Source organism: Ascaphus truei, chromosome 10 (genome assembly GCF_040206685.1).
Source record: "Ascaphus truei isolate aAscTru1 chromosome 10, aAscTru1.hap1, whole genome shotgun sequence".
Taxonomy (NCBI): domain Eukaryota; kingdom Metazoa; phylum Chordata; class Amphibia; order Anura; family Ascaphidae; genus Ascaphus; species Ascaphus truei.
Window position 1 is genome coordinate 40,100,485 of NC_134492.1, and position 27,555 is coordinate 40,128,039.

General features: G+C 42.9%; 2 protein-coding genes across 3 annotated transcripts in view; one reads left to right on the plus strand and one right to left on the minus strand.

The window, feature by feature from the left end:
* ITPA (inosine triphosphatase) overlaps positions 1–26,561 on the plus strand; it is a 61,474-nt gene extending 34,913 nt beyond the window's left edge. The window contains exons 1-9 of one of the 2 annotated variants that reach the window (XM_075616744.1): positions 18,216–18,343; positions 20,617–20,674; positions 20,758–20,822; positions 23,148–23,221; positions 23,881–23,912; positions 24,499–24,614; positions 24,948–25,024; positions 25,352–25,485; positions 26,389–26,561. In XM_075616744.1, coding sequence (XP_075472859.1) covers positions 18,281–18,343; positions 20,617–20,674; positions 20,758–20,822; positions 23,148–23,221; positions 23,881–23,912; positions 24,499–24,614; positions 24,948–25,024; positions 25,352–25,460 — 594 coding nt within the window. In that variant the 5' untranslated portion in view covers positions 18,216–18,280 and the 3' untranslated portion in view covers positions 25,461–25,485; positions 26,389–26,561. Of the gene's footprint in view, positions 1–18,215; positions 18,344–20,616; positions 20,675–20,757; positions 20,823–23,147; positions 23,222–23,880; positions 23,913–24,498; positions 24,615–24,947; positions 25,025–25,351; positions 25,486–26,388 lie in introns of those variants that run through there. The other variant, XM_075616743.1, reaches the window with a different exon arrangement.
* On the minus strand, positions 1,555–18,114 carry METTL13 (methyltransferase 13, eEF1A N-terminus and K55). Its single transcript, XM_075616710.1, has 8 exons — positions 17,837–18,114; positions 13,726–14,479; positions 12,116–12,315; positions 11,514–11,709; positions 10,179–10,340; positions 9,093–9,305; positions 8,339–8,470; positions 1,555–7,199 (listed from the first exon to the last, which is right to left on the minus strand). The coding sequence occupies exons 1-8, from the start codon at positions 17,987–17,989 to the stop codon at positions 6,922–6,924; spliced, it is 2,088 nt and encodes a 695-aa protein (XP_075472825.1). The 5' UTR covers positions 17,990–18,114; the 3' UTR covers positions 1,555–6,921.
* Positions 26,562–27,555: the final 994 nt, after the last annotated feature.

Below are 27,555 nucleotides of genomic sequence, written 5' to 3' on the forward strand. Positions count from 1 at the left end.
CAGGCATATTACCAGCGTTTCGGTCCTACTGCTGGCCCTTCATTAGAGCATGCTGACATGGAAAATCTACAGGAAAAGAACATTTCTGAAAGACAAATCATTTTCCCATGTCCTGTTTGTCCCATGTCAGTATTCACCCCTGGAATTTACCCAAGCAATGATAAAGTAGGGTGTAAAAATAGGAAACTGGAACCTAATAAGCTGCAGAAGACCATATTTATTAAATAATTAACTGAGGCTTGCAAAAAAAAAGTCTGTCCGACTTTATGAAAGCTTTTGTTACTAGATCCAACTTGTGAAATACACGTTTTTGTTGTTTTCAGGATTAGGACAGAAAGATGGCGATACAAGGTCTTGATTTATGTTAAAAGAGGATACCACTTTAGGAAAAACAAATTGTCCACTGGTCTTAGTGTCGTGTTATTGTAACGGTGTTTCCCAAACCCTCTGGGAGATTCCCCTTTTACCAGGTGCATGCTACCTGTAGGCACGGAGAATTGCTGAGTTGTCCACCGATGTTTTTGGGGACCCAGGACAGGCTTCTGGGGTACATACCCGACATTGATCTCTACTGGTACAGCACCTCCATCTGCCGCAGGCTCCAGATGTATGGTGGCAATCTCCTACGGTAGAACACCGTCTCACAAATACTACGGTAGCCTTCCGTGACCAAAAAAGAACTGCTCCACCAACAATGAACAACGCGTTTCGCGAGTTATCCCGCTTCGTCAGGTCCTGTTGGTGGTATCCGTGAAGAATCTCTTTATACCCCTGATATCCTAGTCGCCAGGTGTAGCACATGCTAGTTAATACTGTTTGATTAAAAAGTCCATAGTGTTGCCTAATACCGACGTCATAAGGTTATACCATCATAATATATTGTATCCATTGTACTGCCTAATATACATATACTGGAAATATTTATAGAAACATTTATTAAAACATTTGTTAAAGTCTCCATAAATTTCTTGCGCACCAAATTGGTTAATGAAGCATTGACTGATAAAAATAATAATCCAAACTATTGATGTACAGCATATCATTAGATTTGCAGATGTGGTACCATTTTTTGGATCTTTGAATTTTTACTTTAATTCATTGATCATTTCCATCTTTCAGCATAAACTGAAATAATCTTTTCATTTAAATTGCAGCAAATCTCCATAATAGTTCAATTGATTTGCCCATAGTATTGTATTATACAAATACAATTTAGATATATTAAAATCTAGTATATTATTAGCATATATTATATAACTGGGTCTGTTGATTACCACAGTATACAAGGAATACAACTAAGTATACATGAAAATGGCTCCACCTTGTGGATTTCGGGAGTCAGTGTCTTATGCCTTCAAAGTTTTAAAGAATATGGAAAAAATAGTTTCCCACATCCAAGAGTGGATGTGCACATAAACATTACACATAATGAATCACACAGCGGAAATTTACAATGATTTTATATTGAGTTACAGTTATTATTAAAACCATGGTTCTTCAAAAGGAATATACCGTAGATAGCATTGGCATAATATCACAGATTACACCTCCATGGAAAAGAATGAATTCATGTTTTTATTTATATAGCGCCATTAATGTACATAGCACTTCACAGCAGTAATAGTTACAATCATATAGATAATAAGATATAAATAACACAAAGAGAAGAATTGCTCAGACATAAAAGTAACATTTAGGAAAGGGAGTCCCTGCTCCGAAGAGCTTACAATCTAATTGGTTGGTAGGAAGAACGTACAGAGCCAGTGGGAGGGCAGTCTGGTAATGTTACAGCAAACATGGGTGTTTTTGTCATACAAAATGATCGCATTCATATAAATACTAAGTTTTACTGGAAGTGGCACAGCCACGCATACACAGATTTTACAGTTTACAAGAGGAATGACATATAACAACTTACCACACACACTTGTGTTGGTGGTGTTGCAACGAAATACAACATAATTGGTGACTGATAATCATAATACAAGAATACAAGTAATACAAGAATACAAGTTTTATACGACGCATATCCAGGTTAAGATCTAGGAAGCAGGAATAAACAAAACATAACTTAGCATCCCTCACAGATGTCACCAGACTCCTTAGAATGCTTAAAAATAATTAGAAATGCACAGTTATCAGTTAAAATTTCAAATAAAAGCTGGAAAGGTCTATATCTACATTTAGACCCTGGGGTGTCAATATTCCCAGTTTATAAATCCAAAATGTCTCTTTCTTGGCCAGTTTCGTGAGACGATCGCCCCCTCGTCAATTCTCGGAAACAGTTTCTATGGCCCTGTAAATGAGACCTGAAGGATCATTGTTGTGAATCATAGAAAAATGTTTAGACACATTATGTGTCATTAATCCTCTCCTGATGTTGTCCGTGTGCTCCACTATGCGGACCCTCAGTGGCCTACTAGCACGTCCCACATACTGGAGACCACATGGGCACTGGAGGAGATAGACCACAAATGTAGTGCAGCAATTAAGAAACTGTTGGGTTTCAAAGGTCTCTCTTGTAGTTCTTGAATTGAAATGTACTCTTTCATTAGATCCTTGCTTGCAGGCCTTGCATGAAAAGCATTTTTAAAAAACAACTGGTTTGGGCAACCAATGCAAGGGATTACTCTACTTGAATACACTCTGGGGCCAACTTATTTTTAATATTGGATGCCCTTCTATACAGTAGATAACCTTTGGTTGCAGAGGAATATTATCCTTCAAAATAGGATCTTTTAACAGGACATGCCAGTGTTTGCGCAATACTTCTTGGATCCTTTTATGATCCTTATTATAGTCAGTGATAAATGGTACCACGTAATTATCACGTGTCCTTCGTTTTAGTTTTTAACAGGTATCTTCTTTGTAATGTGATTGTCTTATCTATCGCCTTATCTAAATCTTCATTCCCGAATTTTCTCTCCGAGAATTGTTTTTTTAACACTTCGGCCTGATCTCTAAAAACTGTATCATCTGTGCAATTTCTCCTTAGACGTCTAAATTGCCCTGGTGGTATATTGTCGAGCCACTTCTTATGATGGCAACTCGTCTTTAAAAAATAGTTATTGCAATCCACACTTTTAAAAAAAATGTTTTAGTCTAAACTTGTGACCTTGGGCAAGTTACCTTATCTCCCTGTGTCTCAGGCACTAAAAACATGGATTGTAAGCGCCCCGGGCATGAACCTGTGCCTGCAAAATGTCTCTGTAAAGCACTACGTAAAACTAGCAGCGCTATACAAGAACGTGCTATTATTATTATTCCTTGGACAGGACAATAGACTTCAAAAGATCATACACAGAAGTAAAATTGAAAAGCACATTGAAGGTCTCTTAAGTGATAAGAGATTGAAGTAGCCCAATATACAAACTTGGGAGAATGGACCGTGAACACAGGCTGTACTTTAAAAAAAAAAAAAGAAAGGATGTGGGTGGAAAGGTTCACGCAAAAAGTCACAGCAAATAACAAAACATTGGAACGCAGCCTTTGTACTTGTCATCAGTGCATGATGGGAATGACAGTCACATTTTACTTGGACTTTACATGTATTGGATTTGTTGCTTCCAACATGAAAGTAACAAGTTAAAACATTCTGGCATTAAAAAACATTTTATGTTGAAATCAGATCAGGTAAAAAAACACCAAACTGCAGTTTTTGAATCGGCAACAATCCCACCATTTTTGCCTCGCCTAGGCTGGGGGACCCCAGAGCTGAACCACACTGGCCAACCTCCAAGAACCCTACAGTTCGAGATATTGACCTGTTTATGTCCCAATAAAATGAACCCTTTGAGTGCCAAAGGGGCTACAGCACCAGAGTGCCATGGCCCCTCCAGCACCCCAATCATGTAACCGCTACTCCAAAGTGGTCACATCATCATTCTGTCACTGACCAGAAAACAAAACAAAAATAATAACGGTGGGGAGGGGTCACCCCATTCCTCATCAGTGTAGATCCCGTCCTACGCAACACAATTTCTCCTAGCACGAGCCACCATTTTTTTACGTAGCTACTATGTCACAAGTCCCAGGGAGTGCCAGAACCCATGACGTACTAGCAATGCTTTGGAGCACTGAAAAGGGATAAAGAAAAAAAAGATAAGCACCGGTGTCATCCAATGGGAGGAGCCATGTCACGCTCTGACATGGCAGCTTCCTATTGGCCCATGGGAGGGAGCCCTGAATGACAGCCTTGATTTCCTAAACATTTCTCAGAAATAGACGCAGAAGGGAAGTGAGTGGGACCCTGAGAAGGGGGTGTCATAAGTTAACAATGGCATGATTCAGCTCCCAGGGACCCCCTGGATCCAATACGGTAAAAAAATAAAAGATATAGATCTATATATATATATATATATATTTTTTTTTAATATGGGGGGGATTGGTACTTTAGGATAAAAATAATATAAAATGTCTCAACTGTGTGGGGAAGGCTGTGTACGATTCACTGTACAATATATACAGATTTAGCAGACACTATTGCGCCCGCTGGTGCGTTGTAGTGGGACCACGTGCGGAAGGGGGAGGGGCTAAAGAATGGGGTGGGGCCAACATGAAAAAGTAGCAGACTGACAGAAAAGTGGCAGCGCTAACACGAGCAGGTGCAATAAGTCTACTACATCTGTATGTCATGGTTACAAATCATGTGCTAATTCAACAAGCTGGTACTCCTGCCACCTTCCAATGTTGTCACCCCTTCTTTAAATTGTATTTGTAACCACATCTTGCTTTGCTTAGCCCCAGTTTGTGCATACACGGTGCTCTGCTTTCTTCTCCCCCATTGGATCTTTTTCTGCTGTTATTGCCTGGTTGGACACACGCAATTGAGGACATTCTACACCTTTAATTGTCAGTACAATATTCATCATGTGGATGAAGATGATGAATTGCTTATAAACCTTATGCTCTAGGGCAGTGGTTTTCAACCAGGGTTCCCGCGAGCACCCCTCAGGGGTTCCGCGACCGCCAGGGGGGAGAGCCAGGACAACTCTCCCAGCTGTCCCAGGACTGGGGGGGAGGGGGGCGAGACACATTCCAAGAGCTTCACTCCTTAACTGGCCCAGACAGGTGGTCAAAGTGTGTGTGTATAAGTAAGTGGGAGAGTGTGAGAGTGTGGGAGAGAGCGAGTGTGGAGGGAGGGAAAGAGTGTGGGTGTGTGCAAGTGGGAGAGTGTGTGCACGCGCGCAAGAGGGAGCGTCAGGAAGATTGTGAGGGTGGAAAGAGACGGGGCGATGGGGGGGGGGGGGGGGAGAGACAGGGCAACGGGAGTGGGGGCAGAGAGATTGGGAGGCGAGAGACAGGGGGGGCAAGGGTTGGGCTTCCCCAGAATTGATAGAGAAGGATTTAGGAGTGCTTGTAGACAGCAGGCTTAGCAATAGTGCCCAATGTCATGCAGTAGCTGCAAAGGCAAACAAGATCTTATCTTGCATCAAACGGGCAATGGATGGAAGGGAAGTAAACATAATTATGCCCCTTTACAAAGCATTAGTAAGACCACACCTTGAATATGGAGTACAATTTTGGGCACCAATCCTAAGAAAAGACATTATGGAACTAGAGAGAGTGCAGAGAAGAGCCACCAAATTAATAAAGGGAATGGACATTCTAACTTATGAGGAGAGGCTAGCTAAATTAGATTTATTTACATTAGAAAAGAGGCGTCTAAGAGGGGATATGATAACTATATACAAATATATTCAGGGACAATACAAGGAGCTTTCAAAAGAACTATTCATCCCACGGGCAGTACAAAGGACTCGGGGCCATCCCTTAAAGTTGGAGGAAAGGAAATTTCACCAGCAACAAAGGAAAGGGTTCTTTACAGTAAGGGCAGTTAAAATGTGGAATTCATTACCCCTGGAGACTGTGATGGCAGATACAATAGATTTGTTCAAAAAAAGGTTGGACATCTTTTTAGATGGGAAAGGTATACAGGGATATACCAAATAAGTATACATGGGAAGGATGTTGATCCAGGGATTAATCCGATTGCCAATTCTTGGAGTCAGGAAGGAATTAATTTTTCCCCTTAATGGGTTTTTTTGTTTGCCTTCCTCTGGATCAATAAGTAAGTATAGATATAGAATAAAGTATCTGTTGTCTAAATTTAGTATAGGTTGAACTTGATGGACGTACGTCTTTTTTCAACCTCATCTACTATGTAACTATGTAACTGCTCTCACAAGCAGTGGTTGGTTTTATTACCCTCCACATCCAGGCATTATACATACCCCTTAATATATGAGCTCATTGATTATAAAATACTTCAACAGACTCACAGGTGAATAACATTTATGTCCTCTAAATCAATCAAAAGGATTACCCTGACATTTATACACTGGCATAGAAGAACACTCTGATGCACTGATAATGCAGGACGTTGTTCTTTTGTCTATGCTGGTAATAAAGTTTGAAAAGTAGGATTAAGAAAGAGGAAGTGACAAGAGCAGATAAAGCAGCAAATCTCACTTGTACTAATAAATAAATCTGATGCCACTTTTTAACAAGTCCTTATACTCTCTCGGACTTCTCTTTATTTGTAGACTGAAGCTTTTCCAAGATATCGTCTTGTATTTTTATCTCATTTATAAAAAGGGCTGCCCTTTCCCTTCACACAAAATAAAAGCTGTGTAATGCGGCCGGCATAAGGTTATCGGGGGTCCATGTTAAAATGGATTAAAAGCAAAAAGCGACACTGCTCATTTGCATGTCATTACCCAGAATCCCTGGCTGCATTGTATGCCAAGAGATAATGGGGAAAGGCAGGGTTGTGGACTGGTCTATGTAGAAATGTGAATGTGCTCAGAAGTGCTATTTTTATTTGCTGTACATGAAATAAAACTATTCCTGCCTAATGAGAAAAACAAATAATAATTTGTTTAAGGGGGATTTAATGAGATGGGTCCCATATTCCTCAGCTCAAACTATCTGCACAGACTTTAACATGTCAGCCAGGTCATAAGTTTCGTCCCAAAAAATCCCAGGTCTCCTTAGCCGTTTCTCCAAGTTCTTTGCCGATTCCTTCAGATCTGAAAGGCTGGGACTCTGTTGTTCTGAGATTGGACAACAGAAAAGGATCTCGTTCACTTCATCCTCAATCTTTTGAACATAGATCCTGGGGAAAACCTCCTGGAGAACAGCCAACACCTGACCCTTCAGCACTGAGTCACGGCACACCAAGTTCAGGACGAAAACCCCTGAGAAGAAGAGAGAATGTTTTGGCACCTTCAGCAGGAAAGAACTCAAAGATAAAAAATGACATGTTAAAGATGCAGCCCCCCAGGGATCAAAAACAACCCATTAAACCATTTTTTTAGTAGTTACTACGTCATGGTGCCTAAAACCATAATAAAGTAGCTATGTCGTGGGGCACTCGAAGGGTTAAATAATTAACAATTCACTTAAAATAATATGTTTGGAACGGTTTTTTTTTTTTTTTTTTTTTTAATGACCAGTGTTATTTTTGGGTGATCTCAGGGGAGCAGACTACAGTTTTTTTGTTTTTATTTGGGGGGGGGGGGGGGGGGGAGTTCTTCTAGGAATCTAGAAGCTATATAGTAATTATGACATTAATAGGGATGTGGCTGCATGCTAACCTGGAAATAAATACTTTTAAAAAAAACACATTTATATATTTATTGTAGTTTTGATATAAAATACATCTTTAATTGCTTAGTAGGGTTCTGTCAACTTTTTTCCCTACAATAACAGAGCTGGACAAGACAGGTTCTGAAATCTCATATCTACAGGAAAATAGTTGCTCCTTTTCCTGTTCTTGTTTGTATATGATAACTGCAAGTTTAGAGCAATATTTAAATGATAATCATTTTGTAGCATCAAACATTCAAGTTAAGAAATACGTTGCATTTTTTTTTTAACTTCTAGTATCGGGGTGCAATACCCCTCATTGGCGCTTAGTGAGTCGTGACCCAAGTGTGTATTAAGAGACTTTGCGCCTTATACTATAAAGAGCGACAGCGCCAATTCGGCACTACCGCAGGGAAAGCCCTATTGACTTTAATAGAGCTTTCTGCGTGGGAATGCGGACATTGCACCTTATAGAATAAGGCCCTTAATCCCATATTTATTAAGTAGCCTTCTGCCAAAAGACACCTTAGGCTGCGGTCCCAGTCATCACTGTGACACGCTACCCTACTTAATAGCTTATTTCTAAAGAGAACAGGTACTGGACCGTTAGCTGAAGAACTACCTTACCTGCTCTCAGCAGAAGTGGTGCAAAAACCTTCATCTGCACATTTGGAGTATCATAACTTTATCACGGAAATTATACAGTTCTCATTATCCCTCAACAATACCACCTCCAACCCCTTCTTACCATCAGGCTTTAGGATCTTGTTGACATTTTGCAAGAAAACCTTCTCTACAAAAGCAGGGGGTGGGCAGCTCATGCCTAGGCTGGTGTCTTTGCTATCCACATCAAACATCACCACATCATAACAGATGTCACCTAGAATGCAGGGCGATAGGGTGTCAGATCACATCTAAAAAGTCTTATCCTAAATACAATCCAGGTTTCTACACAAATCAATGATTATTACACAGTATTCCCATCGTCTGCAAACTGTGCCTGTCGTCTTTTCGGCACCGTTTTTTTTTATAGGCGGGATAGACTATGGGACCTCTTTGTTTCTGTTGTCCTGAACCAAGACAGCCTGTTGAGCCACGTTTACCAACTGTGTAAGGAACCTTACTTTAGAGTCCACTTTTTGTTTGTTCTTTTAGAATGTCACCCAAAATTGAAAACAGATTAGGTTTGCAGTAGCCCAAATATTTCTGTACAACGGTCATTGCAGATGAGGAATTCCAGACTTTTGGCTCGCTGTCCCATATCGGGCTACTGATGTGAAGTTCATGGCAAACGGAAATAAAAATATGATTGGCTCCTTTTACCGATGCCACTTTTCGGGTAATTCCCAGCATTCTACGTTGATGTAAAATCTCCCACCTGCTAAAGTCCCTACCATACACACAATTCCTTGCTCAAAGATTCCTGCTGTCCATCTTTCCTGCTGTGCCAGTAGGTCACTGAAGGATGAAAGAGACACGCTTGAAGACAACATGAGACTTACTTTTATCTGCCAGGCTATTGATATGCACTAAGCCATCGGCAAGGTGAACTTTCATGCGCTCGTCTTGGGAGAAGCCGAACCACCGGCAGGCCACATCGAGCACAGATGGATCGATTTCTACAGCCTCCACACATGAGCCTAAAAGGTAGTCATGAATAAAGAGGGACAAGCTGCCCCCACCAAGCCCTATCACCAGTATAGATGCTGGATTTTCTGCAAGATAAGGGGGTTGGGGGGAGGAGAAATGTTACTTGTGATCAATAAAACTGCACATATCTACAGGGCGCAGGTAACAACATGTATGCATACGGTATCTTACAAAAGTTGTGTGCCCGGTTTGGAAGGGGTGAAAATGACAGATCTCTAATATTAACTGGGTCTGCAGCTTGATGAGAGATGTGGATTGATTCACTTCTGCAATCCTGAATGCTTCCTGCTTTGACTACTAGTAAACTTACTGTTTGCTGTCCCCTTCAGAAAGAAAGGGGGGTACTGTACTTTAGTTTCTGAGCAACCACCATCTCATCTGACATTAGATTTCTTAAAATTAGTGAATTGAAATAAACTCTCAAAAAAATGTAAGTTATTACATGTTGGTGAGCTTTATAACATTTGGCAGTTTTTGCAACATGTTCTGAATAGTTTCATGGTGCAAAGGGTACTTCTGTGCCGTGGCAAATTTCTTAAATAATCCCAACAAACTTCTAACCATTGTAAAAATGTATTATATTTGCATAAATATTCACAAAACATTGACTTCATCACGTATCGCTATTGGTCAGCAATGCTATATACTACAAAACTGTGTTCTTTTAGCACTTTTTAAATCTGGAGGTTTTACAGGAGATCACCAGAGGCTTCACAAACAAGTTCTGTAATGGTGGATATTATAAACCATCATTTTATTCTTTGATACTTTATTTTAGCAAATAAGTATTCAACTTTACGGTATCTCAAAAAGTAGTTAGTCATTTTACACAAATGATACAATACATTGGACAATATGGCTTTCTGCAGAGAGAAGTGTCATAGTTAAGGGTGACTGGAAAGCTGCAGTACTATCGTCCCTCAGTTCAGTCACAGTACCTGGCAGCAGTCCTGGGTTGCGTAGCAGTGACAGAGCAGCAACCATCGCCTTGTGATGTTCACAGCACAGGTAACCCTTATCAATCACAGGCACTGTGAGCGGCTCCGGACTTTCTGCTGGTTGCAGCTGCTTCTTCTTGCCCTTCTTCTTCTTCTTCTGACCTGACAGTAACAAAGTATCAGTAGAAATCATTGCAAAACAGTTGGCAGTGTCCAGGAAAGAACCTAGCTTGACTGACTGACACAGGCTTGCCAACCAAGAGAGTAAGTATGAACAAGCTCCAAGTAGTCTTGGACTGTAACCCGTCTCTGTTGTGTTATAAAAGTAATCAAAATCAGCAGATACTGGTATGGCTCATAAAACACTCATCCTTAATCCCGTCAGTGTTGGACAGGCCTGCAATTTATAGACCCTCCAAATATGATGGGATTAAAAGAAGAGTCCACCAAGACCTTTATTAACTCTGGGACTCTGTTACCTCCATCTTCAAGCCCATGAGTCACGAAGATATAATGCCACACAGGTGGGCCCTGGCACTCAGACTCATTGCCATTTTTTTGTATCTATTGCCACTCGACTGTATTTTAGAGGATATCTTGGTCCACCTGTGAGTGCCAGATCTCACGTTACGCTTGCACTTCTGTGATTTCCATCCATTAGCTAGGGATAATTAGCAAAAAAAGTCCACGGACTGTCCTGTGCTGGTCTTTCACTTTCTATATTGATCCCTCTGTGTGGTCGATGCAGTTCTGATTATAACACTGGTCCATTTTTATAGGAAAAGGGCACCCGTTTGTATACATCCACAGAGAGATAATTTCAACAACAAACATTTGCAAAGCTTGTGTAAGGAGTTAGAATGTACTGAAGAATGAAAGGAAGAAAGAGTCTTGGACTGTATTAAGGAGGTGGGGGCATTGTAGATGCGGTATGCGACTGGAAGACGATTTCTGGGGAATGGGGAGAGAAACTATTTTGAATTGACCAGTATTCATATGGGACAACATATAGGAGCCACATGTCTACAGTGACATATGCTTGATGGGCTATAGTGCATTGAACCGTTAAAAAAAGAAAAAAAATGTGGTTATCAATTGCAGAGAGCTTCACAGTTCTATTTAAAAATATGTATACTTTTCTGATCTATTGCACAATAGCCGACAGTTGACTTTCAATCCATGAAATATATCCCTACAACTAGTTCACTGTCTGAAGTTAGTTTGCCCTTCTAACTACTACACTGTGGCTCCTCATTTAACCACTTAAAAGTCAGTGGGTTTGTAGTACACAACCAGTCCCCAAACACACACCACCTGCCTCATGTCAGCTCTCACCACTGTGTGTGTTGCCGGGTAGTAGTCTGGCTTCGGACTGCACAACATTCTGATTGTTGAGGAATATAAGACGTCTGAAGTAGCTTGTTCCTTCCCCTCTAACATCCTCCACCACGTACTCCCCGCTCAGCTCGCTCCTGCCGCGGTGCTGGATGGTGCGAGTCCCGATGTCCCCGCCGGCCGACAGGAATGGAATCTGGGGAGGAAGACAATGCTTCAGTCCCCGCTTAGCAACTCTGTGATGTAACTTTTAAAAATCGGCAATCCCTCCTAAGACCAGTGACATGTTTAAGGAGTTACAACAACTACAAGTATCTTTCCAACATTTGTTTGTTTGTTCATGTGTTGAGCTGAGAGTTGGGAGGGTCATGATTTCCTCTGGCTACTCCCTTTGTGTGAAGTCACTGTGCGTTCACCAAGGTCTTGTACCGCCAGAACCACCCATGTCCACCTCCCTTTAACTCTATTGACTCTCTGATAGGGAAAGGGTACGGTCAGGGTAAAGAAAAACACTTGATTTACAAACACCTGCCCCACGGATTAGGACGTACACCAAGCTATCTGCCGATTAGGTGTTTGCTTTAGATGTGCTTCTTTCTCACCTGGTGATTGTAGGGCAGGCCTGGAGGAGCTAGTTCTAGAACCTTGGTAGACAGCTCTGCCTGAATGGATTCCATGCCATTGTACTGTTGATCTCTGTGCAAGGCCACGATTATCAGCCGGCGGAATCCAACGCTTCCCACCAGCTGCCGCCGTCCCTGCTCTGTCCCGAAAAACCACTCTGTCTCTCTGCCCTGAGGGACTGGAAAGTGCATACTAAAACTTAGCACACCTTCAAAATGTCCATGCCTTACAACGTATATTGGAGTTGCAATAAAGTGCAACACAGCCATGTGGCACCTTCTTTCTCATTGTAATATTTGTTTCATTGTGTATTTCAATAGCTTTGCAAATGTAGTAGCTTAAATGAGAAAATCACTAAATATATAGCAGACTACTTTTAATGTCCATGTGCTGTATGTGCCATTCTTACATCACCCTAAAATAATGTGATATCCACTAATCGTTTGCCATTTTGAACTTCTAATTATCCCTGCATTCAAAATAAAAAATTAGAATTAAAAATAAAAAGAATGCCCATGCTTCCAGTGTGTCCAATTCCCCACGATGTATGTTAATAGTTGCACAACAAACTGCAGGATACAGTGCTATTATACAGGGTGGGGAGAACAGTCCTTGTTGACCACACACAGAACTAAGGTTCTGGATCTACACTGGCTCCGACATTGCCTACTGAAGAACCCGGTTTATGTTCTCTGCTGATGGCATTGGCCTACAGTGGAAAATAGCAGCCATGAAAAAGGTGTAAACAGATTACTGTGACAGCTTAAAGAGGAGGGGGGGGGGGTGAAATCTTACCTCCATTAAAATCCAGGGGTGCACTACATCACCTTCAATCATACTTTAAGTCTGATGACTAGGGAGAAGGGGTGGCTCAGTGAGTATAGACTGACTGTAAATAATGACACAGTTTAAATCAGGTCAGTGTGACCTTGGGCAAGTTACTTTATCTCTGTGTCCCGGGCACCAAAAACAGATTGTAAACTCTGGGCGGGGATTGTATCTGTAAAAATCCTATGTACCTGCTGCATAGCGCGCACTATACTGTAATTGTGAAGGGTTTGGGGAGAAAGGCGCTATATGAAATTAAGTTATTATTAAAAGGATATGGTAAAGTAGGAAAGTTAAACAAGTTCAGAGTATTGTATATAATCACCGATAGTTTCTCTGTCTTGAGAAAGCACCACGCGGTCCGAAACAGCTATCGACTAGTGGAACCGCATCTTTGTTTTTACTGGATTTACGTATTAATCTCACCCCAGTCTGAGTGCTGTTGCATTTGATGTCTATTTTTTAATCACTCGGCTATTTTTTATTGCTATTTTTAAGACATAGCTTTGAGGAAATAGAGCATTGAAGAATTTTTTTACGCATACGAGAGCACCAGCGCTTTATTGCTCTCCGTTGTCTCTACACTCTGGACTGGAATGTCCCTATACGGAAGACTGACCCGCTACGAATGAAATGTGTAAGGATACAAGAATTGTTGATTTGGCAAACACGTGAATTTCTTCCGATATGTTATGCTAACAATGCCACTAAAAAGTAGCAGTACTAAGACAACCAGGGTCATTGTATCATTGGTACTTACTGATAAAGATGGCAAAGTGGTTGGTGTGGGACAATCTGATTGCAGAGCTATCCACCACGTAGAAGGTATAACGGCTCTTCCCAGAGTCTCCCTCACACAGGTCCAGCGACACCTCATGAGAACTCTGGTTTTGGTTTAGTCTGTTTCTGATCACGGCATAACGCTGACGTTCCTGCACTGCCTCTATCAGTTCTTCAGGGTTTTCCCAACGAGCCAGCTTCCCACCCTCCTCATCTGGCATCATCTCCAGAACCTGGGGGAAACCAGGCATCTGCCGGACCTTGGTCATCACAAAAACAAAAACAGGCATGGGGAACTGACTGCCAGATTCCAGACCGTCGCCCTCCAAGATCCGGTGAACACGAACCATCCACCCTCCCTGAGAGAAGTGCCCCACCAGCTTTTCCAACACGTGGGCCTGAGCCAGAGACACACACAGGTACCGTCCACCATACTGCAGGACTCGACCAATTTCAGACAACATCCTGCGAGCTGTCTCCAGAGTGCCCTCTTCTGTGTCTGTCATGATGGCATCCAATGTACCCTTGTCCAGAACTGCCTGAAAGTGAGAATCAGGGAAGCTGGTCTGTGTGGCATCCATCAGCTGGAATGTCATTTGGGGCCGGCGGCTGGCGTGGCGCTCGGTCATCTGACGGATCACCACCTCGCTCACGTCGATATTTGTCAGGTTTTGACATCCTGCGTCATAGAGCCGCTCACTCAGCTCAGAGTTCCCACAGCCCACCACTAGAACCTGCCAAGACAGAGGAATTGTGAGCAAAGAGGAATTAAATAGAAATAGCCATGTTAGTCCAGTTGTGATAGTGCTGAGTAAATAAATACTTCAGTAATAGGCGATACAGGCATAGCCTGGTTTAAGGACACTCGCGAGAAAGGACATATCGCCCAATAGGCAAACGGCAGCTCGCGCATGTGCCCGTCAGCACATCCTGAACAGCAATGCCAGCTCCCTACCTGTACCGAAGTTTTGTGCAAGTGGGGAGACTATAGAGCCTGTTACAAATGCATTATTCACATCAGTTATGCACGTATATGACGATTGCAGTACAGTACATGCACCGATAAGTGGGAAAAAGGTAGTGCTTCACTTTAAGTACATTTTCGCTTTACATACATGCTCTGGACCCATTGCGTACGTTAATGCGGGGTATGCCTGTACTTCTTTTTATTCAGACTAACAATTGATATTGAGCAAAGAGGAGAAACTTCCTGGGAACAAACAGGACAAGTTACTGTTGTCATTCATATGGAGAGAGGGGGTGGGGGGAGGGGGGGGTGACGTCCCACAAAAGGATCAAACTAATGCAGCGATGTGTTTTACGTTAAAACTAAGTATTTGATGCTCTAAAAAAAAGTGGGTTTTATTTTTCTTATATTTGCCTCAACTCTTCCCTAATCTTATAACCATAACTGGCTTCTAATAAGCTAACAAGGAGAGTTGAACATAAATCTGATCTCGTCAAGGGAGTAGAGTAAACAATACTGACGGTAACAGCCTCTTTTCTGAAGCGCTAAATATACTTTACAAAAGTCTAAAGCAGTAATCCTCCCCAAAAGCCTGTATGTGCTTCACTCATATAAATGTTAGTATCTTATCCCCGATCATGTCTGCTCTTTTTTTATTAAATGCTTTTCTACTGATAAAAAATATTTTCTTAAAATCGCTACTTTCTGAGGTTACCATGGCAACATGAAAACTGCACTGGGCTCTGCTCATTTTAACCTCCTGGAAAATGTTTATTTCAAATGTGTATACCTCAGGAACCTAGCATCAGATTTAAAAATAAAAACAGCTGTGAAAGAGGCTCTAACACAAAAAATACTTCAAAATTATTCTACGTCTGATTAATCATCAATTAGTAGCTTAATATATACCACTGTCGTTATTTCACCTGGATCCTTCATGGGGCTGTACTTTGCACTGCTAGCTTTGTCTTCGTTTACACATACTGTACTAGTAGGAAATCTCCATTTAAAACAGCCATTATACTGTACATGTGCATGCAGCTATGCAGGGGGCATCTGCTTATTTATAAACAGGTCAGAATGAGTGGTTAGCAGCAGAAGAGGATAGTAGCAAGATAAGCAACTAGTGGTAAGCTGGTAGGGATAAGAAGGCAATTACAGTAAAGAAGGAGGGCAATATTTGGATGATGTATCCAGTTGAAAGGTTATTATGTGGATGATGTGTAGAGTTGCCACGGACTCCAGGTATCCTGCAGATGACTAACAATGCCACATAATGCAATTTGAAAAAAGGTGTTATAAAAGACTATGGGCCATATATTTACTAAGCAGTGCTAAACCATAGGACACCTTACAGCGCAGTAAGACACCAGTAAATGGGTGTCGTATGTTACAGCACCTTAAAGTGTATAAAGATTTAGTATTGCTTAGTCATTTCCAATGGCATAAGTGTTGATACTCACATTGTAAGTGTAACGGGTATTCCCCCACCCCCAATCGCAGATAGAGTGAATGTGAGGGGGAACCTATATGTTACCAGGTGTGGTGCGTATACCTGCAGGTTCACAGGAGGCCTGAGCCTCCGCTGATGGGAACCTGGGGTGATTCTCTGGAATGTTTCTTCGGTCAGCGCCTCCACCTATGTAGGATTCTAGGAATGTAGAATGTTCCCTACACAGGACCCACATATAGTAACCACATACACAGGAGTATAAGTATAACCGTTTACTATATGCAGAATCAAACATAACACAATACACATAGCAATAATAATAGTGACAGTGTCCTTCTATGACACTCACAGGCACAACTACCCGACTTCTCACAGTGCCTTAACCCCCACACCTTATACCTTCCCCAACTACGTGTACCCAGAATCCCACGAGTCCACTTAACAGACCCAGAACCTATAGGCGGGATCAGCGCATGATCTACCGGTATGTTGGTGCACGATAAATACGATACCCGCCCCAGTGCTCCAGCACCTGAGGCTGCAGATTCTTCACAAAGGGTCCGCCGCTCTGCGATCTCCTCTGTGACGTCCTGCAACTCTGCCTGGCGGTGGGTGACTCCCGCATGGAGTGATCCACCTTTGGAAAGTCTCTTATCTCTGCAGCCGCAGAGAATGATTCACTCTTGCTTCCAAGGGCCAGGATGTAACGCTTCCTGGCTGTAACCCTCACTATGCTGGTTCTACAGGACCCTGTCCCTATCCTAAGGGGAGTCCCTGCAGCAAACCACAAGCTGAGGTGAGTAGGGCCTGCCTGGGGGAGACTTCTGGCCTAGTGCAGAAGGCTACTTTCCTTCCTGCACAAGCACACCCTCCCCTCTCTGTGTCCCAACTTCTTACTGACACTCCCTGTCTGCACACAACATTGTATCTCCTTTGCTGCAGGAGAATCTGTAAACCCTATTGGCTTCAATGTAGCAGGTGAAAGGGCAGTCCCTAAAGGCTGCTGGGAATCGTAGTCCACTCAGGACCTCTTCCCTATTAGCGCCGCGTGCGCGATCTCTACTGCGCATGTCTGAAGCTGTAATGGCCGCTGCTACTCTTAACTGATCATGCGCAACTTCCAAGAGCTCCTGCACACATGTAATGGCCACCGCTACCCTTGCCAACCTCTGTGCATTGGACTGCACAGGCGCGAACTCCCGCGCCAACCTTAACATGGCCGCCGTGACTGCTCTGCTTACACGCAAGCCTCCGCACATGCGCGAACACATTAAACATGGCGGCGTCCTGCCGCAGCTGCCATCGGGAACGTGCTCGCCCCAACCACACAAGAGGGGGAAAGAAACCGGCAGACAGGGGGACCGGAGGGACCCTGGCTACATAAGCTTTTCGGGGCAGGGTCTCCCATTGCCTAAAGCAGTTATTTACCTGTTGCAGGGATCTCCACTGTTTAGAGCTGATTTACCTTTATTGTAATTTTGTAAAGCGATGTGTACATTGTTGGCACTATATAAAATTAGACATGCATAAAGATCCAATAAGAGGGTGAGCCCTACAAAATCATCTATGCATAAATGATGGATACGAATGTGATTCTAAACAAGTGGGTGAAGTGAGCAGTAACACTGTGCATGCAGGTGAGTGGCAGAGAGATCGCAACAGGACGCTCACCTTGTCTTTGGCTTTGATGTACTTGTGAAGCACCCCGCACAGCTCCAGGTAACCACCATACCACTCAAAGGCCCGGTCCCCCCGGCGCCTGAAGAACTGCTCCCAGTACTCGGCTGAGGCGAACTCCTTTGAGCTCCGAGGCAACAGATTCATCCTGTCAGATTCCTCGCCTTACCCTCCCCGGTCACTGGACCAACTCAAACCGATCACATGGAGCCACCACCAACAGCCGCCTCTCTGGCGGATCTCACACACGTGGTAACACATGGATCACACACTTCCGGGTTCGGAGGTAAACTCGCCGCGCCCCTCTCCCTGATTGGCGGAAAGACTCCAACTTTGCTTTCCTCATTGGCTAATGATGCGACAGGGGGCGGGGCATATGAACCCGGAAGAGGTGGACGGTGTCGGTGGCAGCATGCTGGCTGCTGCTGTAACCTGACCATGGCAGCTCTGGCTGGAAGGAGCGTTGTTTTTGTGACGGGGAACGCGAAGAAGCTTGAGGAGGTATCGAGAAGACAACCCGTTACAGGACGTGTGCGATCTAATCTCACATAGGATGTTATTATTCATGTTTATAAACCAGTTTAATGAGGGAGGATATCTATTTTTAGTGGGCTAGACTTTAATCTAGGGAGTGAGACTACATCTTAACGAATGACATTTGATAGATCCGATTGGCTGATTAGCTAAAGTCATATTCACTAATGGGTGCTAAGCTTTACCACAAATTACGCGTGCAAAAGCCTAACACGCTTTGGTGAATATGGGGGTTATTTTACCAGCTCTAGCAATGTTATTTGTGTGCAGAGGTAAACAGACAGGCATCATTTTTTATTTCAAATTACAATGTAAGATAAATAGGATAATTATGCGTGTCTGTTATACCTAAAGTGATCTGTCGGACTAGTGAAGATCAATTTCATTTTCTCTGAGTCATATGAGCAATAGTGGAGTAATGCAAACTCTGGGTGTTATTAATGAAACTTGTGACAATCTGGGCACGGGGCAGATTCATCAATCATCTTTATGGGTTAGTGCACCTGACTGGTTGTTAAATTCCATTAACTTGAATAAGAGTTAATGCAGGATCGGTGTGTTAACCCGTACGGACGATTGAATCAACCAGATTTAGTAAGCATCAGTACAGCTTAGGCTACGCTTATAGTGCTGGCAATGTCAGGCTTTGGTCACTGGAAAAATCAAATTGAGTTGACTTCCAGTGATCGCGACCAAGCCGTGACGTTGCGCTTACTATAAGCGCACACGACAGCGGCAATGCATTTGTTTAGACGCGGCTTCACTATCGCCGGCACCTTAGCTCCATACCCTCCTTCAAGTTAATGGAAGTTAAAACCCAATCAGGTGCACTTGAACTGAATAGGAGTCACGGTGCAATAGTGCGGATTGGCCCTGTTGCAGTGTAATAAATAACCCCCTCAGAGTGGTGGATTGAAATCTTGAAGTGCTTTGTTGCCATATTTGACACAACTTAAATATTATCCCACTTATGTTTTCGAACTCAGAAACAATCTGATTCAAAGCAAGTTTCCCTTTTGCAGTCTTGGAGAACTTATTTATCCAGCTCTACTAGTGGATTTAAAAGGTCCATCTAAGTGTTTATTAAGTTAAGTATGATATACAGCAGGGTGTCTGATTTCAATGCTTTAGTTTTTCCCTACATACTGATTTTTAACAGTATTTTATTCCTAAATTGGAGTCCCAAGACCTAAACTGAAGTCGCTGCCCCACTTAGGGACAAAACTGAACTTTAAAGAACCATATTTAATATAGTCCTTTTAAGTCTGCATGCAACAAAGCTCTGTGCTGCCTGGTAGGGCAAAGCAAGGGAAATAAACAGAAGTTGCCATGTGAACAATGCTGCAGTATTTGTCCCTTTTTAAATAATAAAACCTAAAGCTAGTAATTTGCCATAACGCTGGAGGGGATCCAGGGGGGATATGATTGCATGATTATCACCGCGGTAAGGTGAACAGAAGAGGGTTGTCCTCTTCCACACATGTTTCCCCCGTCCTTGTTTCAACTTTGCCCCTTATTCCCACCAGACTGTAAGATCTCAGGAGCAGGGCCCTCATTACCTTCTCTATCTGTTTGTGCGTGCTTGTCTAAATTTGTATGTCATTCTGTTTATGTCATTTACATTACTCTGTGACTCCACTGTACTGTGCTAGGGAATATGTTGGCGCTTTGCAACGATAATAATAATAATAATATCGCGTTCGAGGGTTAAAGGATATCACTTTTTTGGTGGGGGGAACTGCACGTTGAAGCGTAGGAAGCTTTAAGTTTATTACTCTAAATGTCAGTCAAAACTGAAAGTCATTGTGTTTTTGAGAAGATAAAATCCTTTTATTGATTTCAATCGTAAACAAATAGAAACCGCAGTTCTTTTAGACTCTGCCATAGTGTAAGAAAGTAGCAAAAAGACCCTCTGGCTGTAATCTGACGTGACATAAAAGTTTTAGGTCTTGACACAAAATCTGCAAGACTGGTCTGGAAATAGGAATATTTAAGATGGTTTGTTACTAAAGTCTCCTAGCGGCAAAACTGGGGAAATCCCAGTGCAAATTAATTGCACCAGATTTATCAAACATTTAGTTGCTTTCAATAGGATTTATTTTCATTGATTTCCACCAGCTTTGCAGTCAGGAGACTTCAGTAAGTAAACCTCCTTGGATCCTAAAAGCTGCCCATGTTACCATCGAACCTGTCGGTTACATTCCAATGTCCATGACAACCTTCTTGTCTTTTCTACCCAGGTCATTCAGATTCTCGGAGACAAGTTTCCATGCAAATTGGTGGCCAAAAAAATTGACTGTGAGTGTCCTCTGTCATTTTAGCCAGAGCCTGATGGTGTCTCAAAGCTCACACAATATTAACCTCCTTTTACTCTCCTTAAGTACCGGAGTACCAGGGAGAACCAGATGAGATTTCCATTCAGAAATGCAGGGAGGCTGCAAAACAGGTATGTGAAGCAGATCCCAGTGAGCAGTGGCGGAGCTGCCATATGTGCAGCAGGGCCCACCTCCTTTAGGGGCCCGTCCTCCACGTGCTGGTACGCTGTTCCCGCAGGTATGTTAGCAGCCAGAACAGCATTCCCGCATTTCTAAAAGCCCCTCTCTCTGCACACCCCCTCCCGGGCGGTGGCAGACGTAGCCTACCCAGGTGGTCCTAACACAGAAGTTAGACTCCACCGTAGGTCGCTCCCAACTTTCACAATCACCGCCTGGATGAGCTCCCTCTGTCGCTGACACTGCTCCACCGGTAGGGCCTGTAGGGCCGTGGCAGGAGAAAGAGGGGCTTCTTTTTTTTTTTTTTTTTTACGTGAAACTTCTTTGGTTGCACCTACTAAAATTTCGCTTGGGCAAATCTCCTTCATGGTGACGGAAGGCACGTCATCTTCACCGTGCATGCGTTGGAGCCGGTAACACGTTCCTCCCCGTGCATGTGCAGAAGCCAGTGACATGCAAGAGTGGCCAGAATCTCGCGCATGCGCAGAAGCAACCCCTCTAAGCAGCTCCGCCACACTGGAGAGAGACACACACCACACACACACACACCACACACACCACACACTTATTATAAAGGAATTCAGTTAGTATAAATATAAAAGGGCAAATAGCTAAAAATTGTGATATGTGCCATTTCTAATAAAAAAAGTCAGAAGTGGAAAACATGCAAGGTAAACATATAACACATGAATTGTATAGAAGTTAATATAATTATAGTGGCTGTAATGATTATAAAAATAAAAAACGGTGTGTGTGTGTGCCGAGCACGCGCCTTCAAGGCCTCGGGCATGGTCAGCGCCCCGTGCTGAGGCGCGCTGGTGCTTACCAGTGAACCCCTGCAGCCGCAATGAGAGCGGCCTTAGCAGGGGCTCGCGCACGCTTCCGGAAGCGTGGGTCTTATTAGAATTTTAGATTCAAGCGCTCAAGGGAGCGCAGGGCCGGTCACGTGAGCGGTTCGCCCAATGAGGGCGAACCAGCTCCGTGACGTCACTGGCCCACCCCCCGACACCGCGCTAACCAAGGCCAGGGAAAGCACCCGCTTTCCCTCAGCCTCAGCGCGCCTCCGTACGGCTGCTGCAACCCTGGACGCAGCCTTAGTCAAACTTCTTTGCGTTTTGTCACTGAAATAGTGTTCATTTTTAATTAAAAACCATCACCATCACAAATACAATTTCTGTGACAAAACAGTGACGAAAGACAAAGAAGTTTCACTTACAATGCGCGTGCTCGGCACACCCCCCCTTTTATTTAAGCTGGCACCGATGCCTTGTTGACCTTCCCATGCACTCCTCTTTTGACCTTCCTGCGGCACCCCCTTGGTTCAGCTGAGAACAACAATAATAACGAAAGAAGCTTTGCAGCTTTAAAGACTGGTTGACCCCCCATCACAGCCCGTGCGTTGCTGTCCTCTCTGGCAGCGAGGGGGTGAAAGGAAAGGGGGATAGGTGTAAAGTTGATGCACTTTACATAAGGCAAACATTTGATTTTACGTTACATCAGTGGCACGATATTTCATACATCTGATGCTGAGCTCTTGTTGAGCAAGAAGGCTAATGCAGCCTCAGACCTGGTAGATTTCAATGACACATTTCCAAAGGAAATCTGCCTCATTTCCGTGTGCAAATTGTAATTCATAAACATAGCAGGTTAGGGCAATAAGAGACCTGTCCATGGAGTTCAACCTTTGTTAAATTCTAATTGGGTATACATATACATATACACCGCCCCCCCCCCCCCCCCGAAGAAGGCAGCCGAAAACCCTCCATATATATTATTGAAATATTTTTGGTGCCGTTTTAAGTGGACAAAACGCTGCCATATAGGATAAGAAGCATGAAGAGCTTGTATAATACAAGCTGTTCTCTATCTCTTCCGTGATAAACTGATGAACTAACATCATAGATCAAGCTGGTACCACTTGGGGGGTCCTGACACATAAGTAGTGAGACTAGAGCTGATTATAAATTGATAGGGAATATAAATAGTGATTGGCTGGTGTAAATTACACTGGGTTCCTATGCCCCAGCACCACCATATACCTGTAGCTGCATTGTGTATTCTACACACTCTTTTACACCTTCAACATGTCAACAAGGTAGTGCCGCGTAACCGTGACACAGGGGGGATATAACATCTCTGTGGTTGTAGACGATGAACCTGTTTGCTAAGGCGGCCTAATGTTGAATAACTTTCTTTACACACCATCTTGCACATTATTTGTTACAGGTCTTCTGGTATCTTAATCTTTGGCTTGTCACCCTTGTCCTTTTCTTCTCCAGATTCAGGGCCCGGTTATAGTAGAAGACACGTGTTTGTGCTTCAATGCCCTGGGAGGGCTCCCTGGCCCTTATATGTGAGTATCTTCCCAGTGCCCATAGAAATGACTCGTTGGGTAGACTTTTCCGTGCAGCGATTCCTTTCTTCCGATCTATACATAGACATCTGCTTTCTGTAATCCTTCTACTGTACAGTTGTCCAACCCTATTCTTGCCAATAGTGTAAATGCCCATATTTACTAAGCAGTGTTATTCCACAAGACACATTCCCGGCCATTGAAGTGATTGTGCCATAAAAGTGGTTTCTGGCGCTGGAAGGTATCTGGTGGAATAACACCACTTAGTAAATATGGCCCTATACCAGAGCTCCTCAGCTGGTGGCCCTTGGCCTGTCTGCTTATACTAGTTTCATAGCTGTTGCTCAGGCAGCCAAGTACCATTTTTCACACTACAATTCACTTGCAAGCGAAGGTAACGTAGATATAGATGGTACAGGTGTTCTAAATGTCTTCAAATTCCTGAAGTGTATTCATTTTGAAGTCTTAACATTTATCCAAAATTACATTTGTAATACTCTTGTGGCCCTTTTACTCCTAATTCTGTTTTCTGGATACGGCCCCAAGTTGAAGAGTCCTACCTTATTCCTTTGCCGATCCCAATGACCGAACGTGCTAAAAATCCAACATTCCTGTCTGTGAAGCTGCCTCATCTGCTTTCTCTTTTTTTCCTCTTGCAGAAAATGGTTTCTTGAGAAATTAAAACCTGAAGGTAATGTTAAAAAAAAAAAAATCACACACAAACTAATTTAGTGTAATTGTCTTTGTCATGAAACCTGATTGCTCTATTAGAATATTTACAATGCTGTTATTGACCAGGGTAACACATACCAAAGTAAATATTAGGCCCATGCATCTTTCACATGCTTCATTCTTTAATATACAGTCATCATAAATACTAATTGTACGCACATGGAAGAGGGATGAGAGGGTTAGTTTCTAAAACCATCATAATTTCTAATCTGCAGTGGGTATGTGATCACTGATTGTTTGTTTTTACGAATATTGAATATGAATACAAATAGTATCTTGCAATGGGTATGCGGTACAACCATAGTTAAGAATAGCTCGCAGAAAGTAAAGCCATATCTGGCATAGATAGGACCATCGGATACTGTTCAATTAGGTCTGTATAACAAGAACCATTAAATGCATTGCAGAGCAATCCCATGTATTTCTTTATTTGGCATTCCTTATTCAGATAACGGAGCTGTCAGACTGTGCAGACGTGATCAGGAAACGAGGAAACATACCATGATAACTTCACTTCTAATCCTCTCTTTTTGTCTTCTGTACAGGGCTGCACAAGATGTTAGCGGGATTCGAGGACAAGTCGGCATATGCCCTCTGTACTTTTGCTTTCAGCACTGGAAGCCCAGATGATCCGGTTCTGCTGTTTAGAGGCAAAACTCTGGTCTGTATAATGTGTATAATTCATAACTTATAGATACAAAACACTCGCTGTACACAGCACTATTCACCTACTTACAAACTGAGCTAACCCCGATAGACAGCTGAGTAAGTGATAATATAATGGGTCACAAGGCAGTATGGAACGATAGCTGCGGAATAAGCCATAAGCAAACATAAGAAACTGGGCAGAATAAAAAGCCAGTGGTAGCTTTGCACATTTGCTGGAGACACCGTAAACTCATAGGCAGGTGCAGATACCAGCTCTACCTTTCACTAGATACTGTGAGGCAGCAGCAGACGTTCTAACTTTGCTACTCAACCCTTCTATTCACAGGGACAAATAGTGTATCCACGAGGACCTCGGGACTTTGGCTGGGACCCCTGCTTTCAGCCGGATGATTTTGACCAGACGTAAGCATCCATGTGCATTGTAGTGTTTGGCCAATGCATGCAATATGTATTATGACCACTAGGTGTCCATGTTGTACTGGGAACAATGCACTCCAGAGATGGTGCCCATGAGAAACAGCATCTCAGGATGAAATTCCATTACTCCCAAGTATTTTTGTAACCAGAATTGAAAGCATGTTTTTTTTACTGTTCTGGTGCCAGCTACATGAATGGACTACGATGTGTCAGTCCTCCTGCTGTGGGTTGATTGGATTGCTCTAGTAAATCTGTAGGTGTGAGCTCCTCAGATACTGCTGTTTTGTGTTACCAACGTGCCCCTCTTTACAGGTATGCAGAGCTCCCAAAGGAAGTGAAGAACACCATCTCTCACCGGTACCGAGCCCTGAAGGAAATGTCTGACTACTTCATCCTGAAAAGCTCTACAGGAGCCTCTTAAGGCCTAGGAGGCCCAGGAAGATCAGGTGCCTGACGAGAACTTGCTCCACTCATGTAATACGCAGTATGGCCAATAGGTGTTGTGGTTGCTCACAGGGATAATGGAACCCAGGTGCCATAAAGAGCATGTTTGTATCCTCCCCTCTTTATCACTGAACCTGAGGGGAGTTTTTTCAATGAGAATGGTTGCTGAAAGGAGCACTGCGCCTGCAGAAAATGATACGAGAGACTGTTAAAGGTGTAGGTAAACGGTATAACGGTAAAGGTGACGGTTTACCTTTTAGGCCACGTCCATACTTCCCACGACCCGTGCGCGCTGCGTGAACAAAAGGCCGTACCTCTTAGGCAGGCCATAGAGCGCACGATGAAACGTGACCGCGCACGCAATTTTGGAGCCGCCAATTTTTTTTTATTTTTGTTGCGCGACGATCGGGGTCACATGAGCGGTTCAGCCAATGATGGCGAAGCGCTCTCGTGACGCCACGCCTCCCCATCGCAAAACCCACACAAATGCCGTGAACCGCTTCTTTTACAGGTGCGCGCGACGCCTTGCGACTATATCCACGGCCTTATTTATCACCTTATTTAAAACTAGTCCTGTTCGGCCAACTCCATTTGTGTTATAAAGTAAAGGGGTAAAAACCGGCACACACCACTACCATTGAAAAAGATTATAGCAGCATTATGTAAAACAGCAACATTTCAGTCCCCAGAGGGATCATTATTATAAAATAACATGTTATTGATTAAAGTATTTCAATCATGTATTAAAAAAAGGCTGTGTAACTTTTGATGGTTTATAAACCTGCATTGTTTTTATTCACTACTACATACATACCATAGTTTTTACTTGATTTTTTTTTTTCTTTAATATATATTCCGCATATTTTCCTTGTTAAAGCTGTAAAATTTGAATTTCTCCCTCACAGAGTATGTTACACAAGACACCCTTATAATCCATTACCTGGGCATGGAAGGTGGTTGATCTGTTTTTTTTTTTTTCTTCAAACAAGGCTGCGATTTGAAGTCTCGCAGAACGGTCATCTCTATCTGTAAATGGAAATGAGAATTAATGATTAATAAAAGTTTGTTTTGTGAAAATCTGTAGAATGCAATTATTTTTTTTAAAGAATGTGATTCTATACTGCAATCCACCAATCTTAAACAGTGACCAGCATAATGACAAATATAGAATATACCATTTCTGATGCTTCTGTAAGGTTCTAGTTAAGAACGAATAGGGCAAGAAATATTTCAGCAGTGATTTTAAAAGTCACAATGATCAGACTTAATTATAAAGCCATTTTTAGCAATTCAATCGCAGTGATGGACATGAATACTTTTTCCAAAGATATTACTACAACAGGATTTCTCCAGAATACGAAACTACTGGAGTACTGATCAAGGAAGTTGGTAAAAACGTCAATTTTAAACGTGTTTAACACTTCAAGCTGGAGTTAATGAAGATACATTAGCAGTCCCTCTCACTGGTATAATTGATGCATCAGCATGAAAATGTCCTGTTTATGTATATTATATTTTATTAGGAAACCCCCAAATGTACATGCTGTTTTAGACTGCCCTGAGATACAAAATGTAGCTCAAAGGAGGAGATTACAGGCTGCGCTTATAGTGCCGACGACGTCGCGTCAAAACAAACGCATGTGCGCTTATAGTAAGCGCGGAGCGACGGCTTGATCGCTGGAAGTCATCTCAATTTGATTTTTCTAGCGACCGTAGCCCGACGTTGCGTTTCCAGCACTATATGCATAGCCTTACCAAGCGCCAACTCTGGGGATCGCACCACGAGTCAGGTCAATGGTCGTTAACCCGGCCGGTAGTTCTCTTGCAATCCAGTGAGTGTTCTAGTATGGGCCTGAAGAAGTGTCAATTTGTTGTAGGTTGTGATAGTTCAGTGCAGGGTGCTCAACTCCAGTCCTCTTTCCCCCTCTCCCCCACCCCATGTCAGGTTTCTCAGGATATCCGAGTTCCTGCACAGGTGGCTCAATCCGAGACTGTTAAAGCCACCTGTGCAGGGATATCCTGAAAAGCTGACCTGATAGGGGGGCTTGAGGACTGGAGTTGAGCACCCGTTT

What these genes read in the sequence shown, in the direction of transcription:
- METTL13 (XM_075616710.1), bottom strand. Translation starts at nt 17,989, where the DNA reads ATGAATCTGTTGCCTCGGAGCTCAAAGGAGTTCGCCTCAGCCGAGTAC. An exon ending in ACATCAAAGCCAAAGACAAG is followed by an intron (nt 14,480 to 17,836) that starts GTGAGCGTCCTG and finishes CTGTCTTGGCAG; the next exon opens with GTTCTAGTGGTGGGCTGTGG. An exon ending in ACCCGGCAACACACACAGTG is followed by an intron (nt 10,341 to 11,513) that starts GTGAGAGCTGAC and finishes TGTTACTGTCAG; the next exon opens with GTCAGAAGAAGAAGAAGAAG.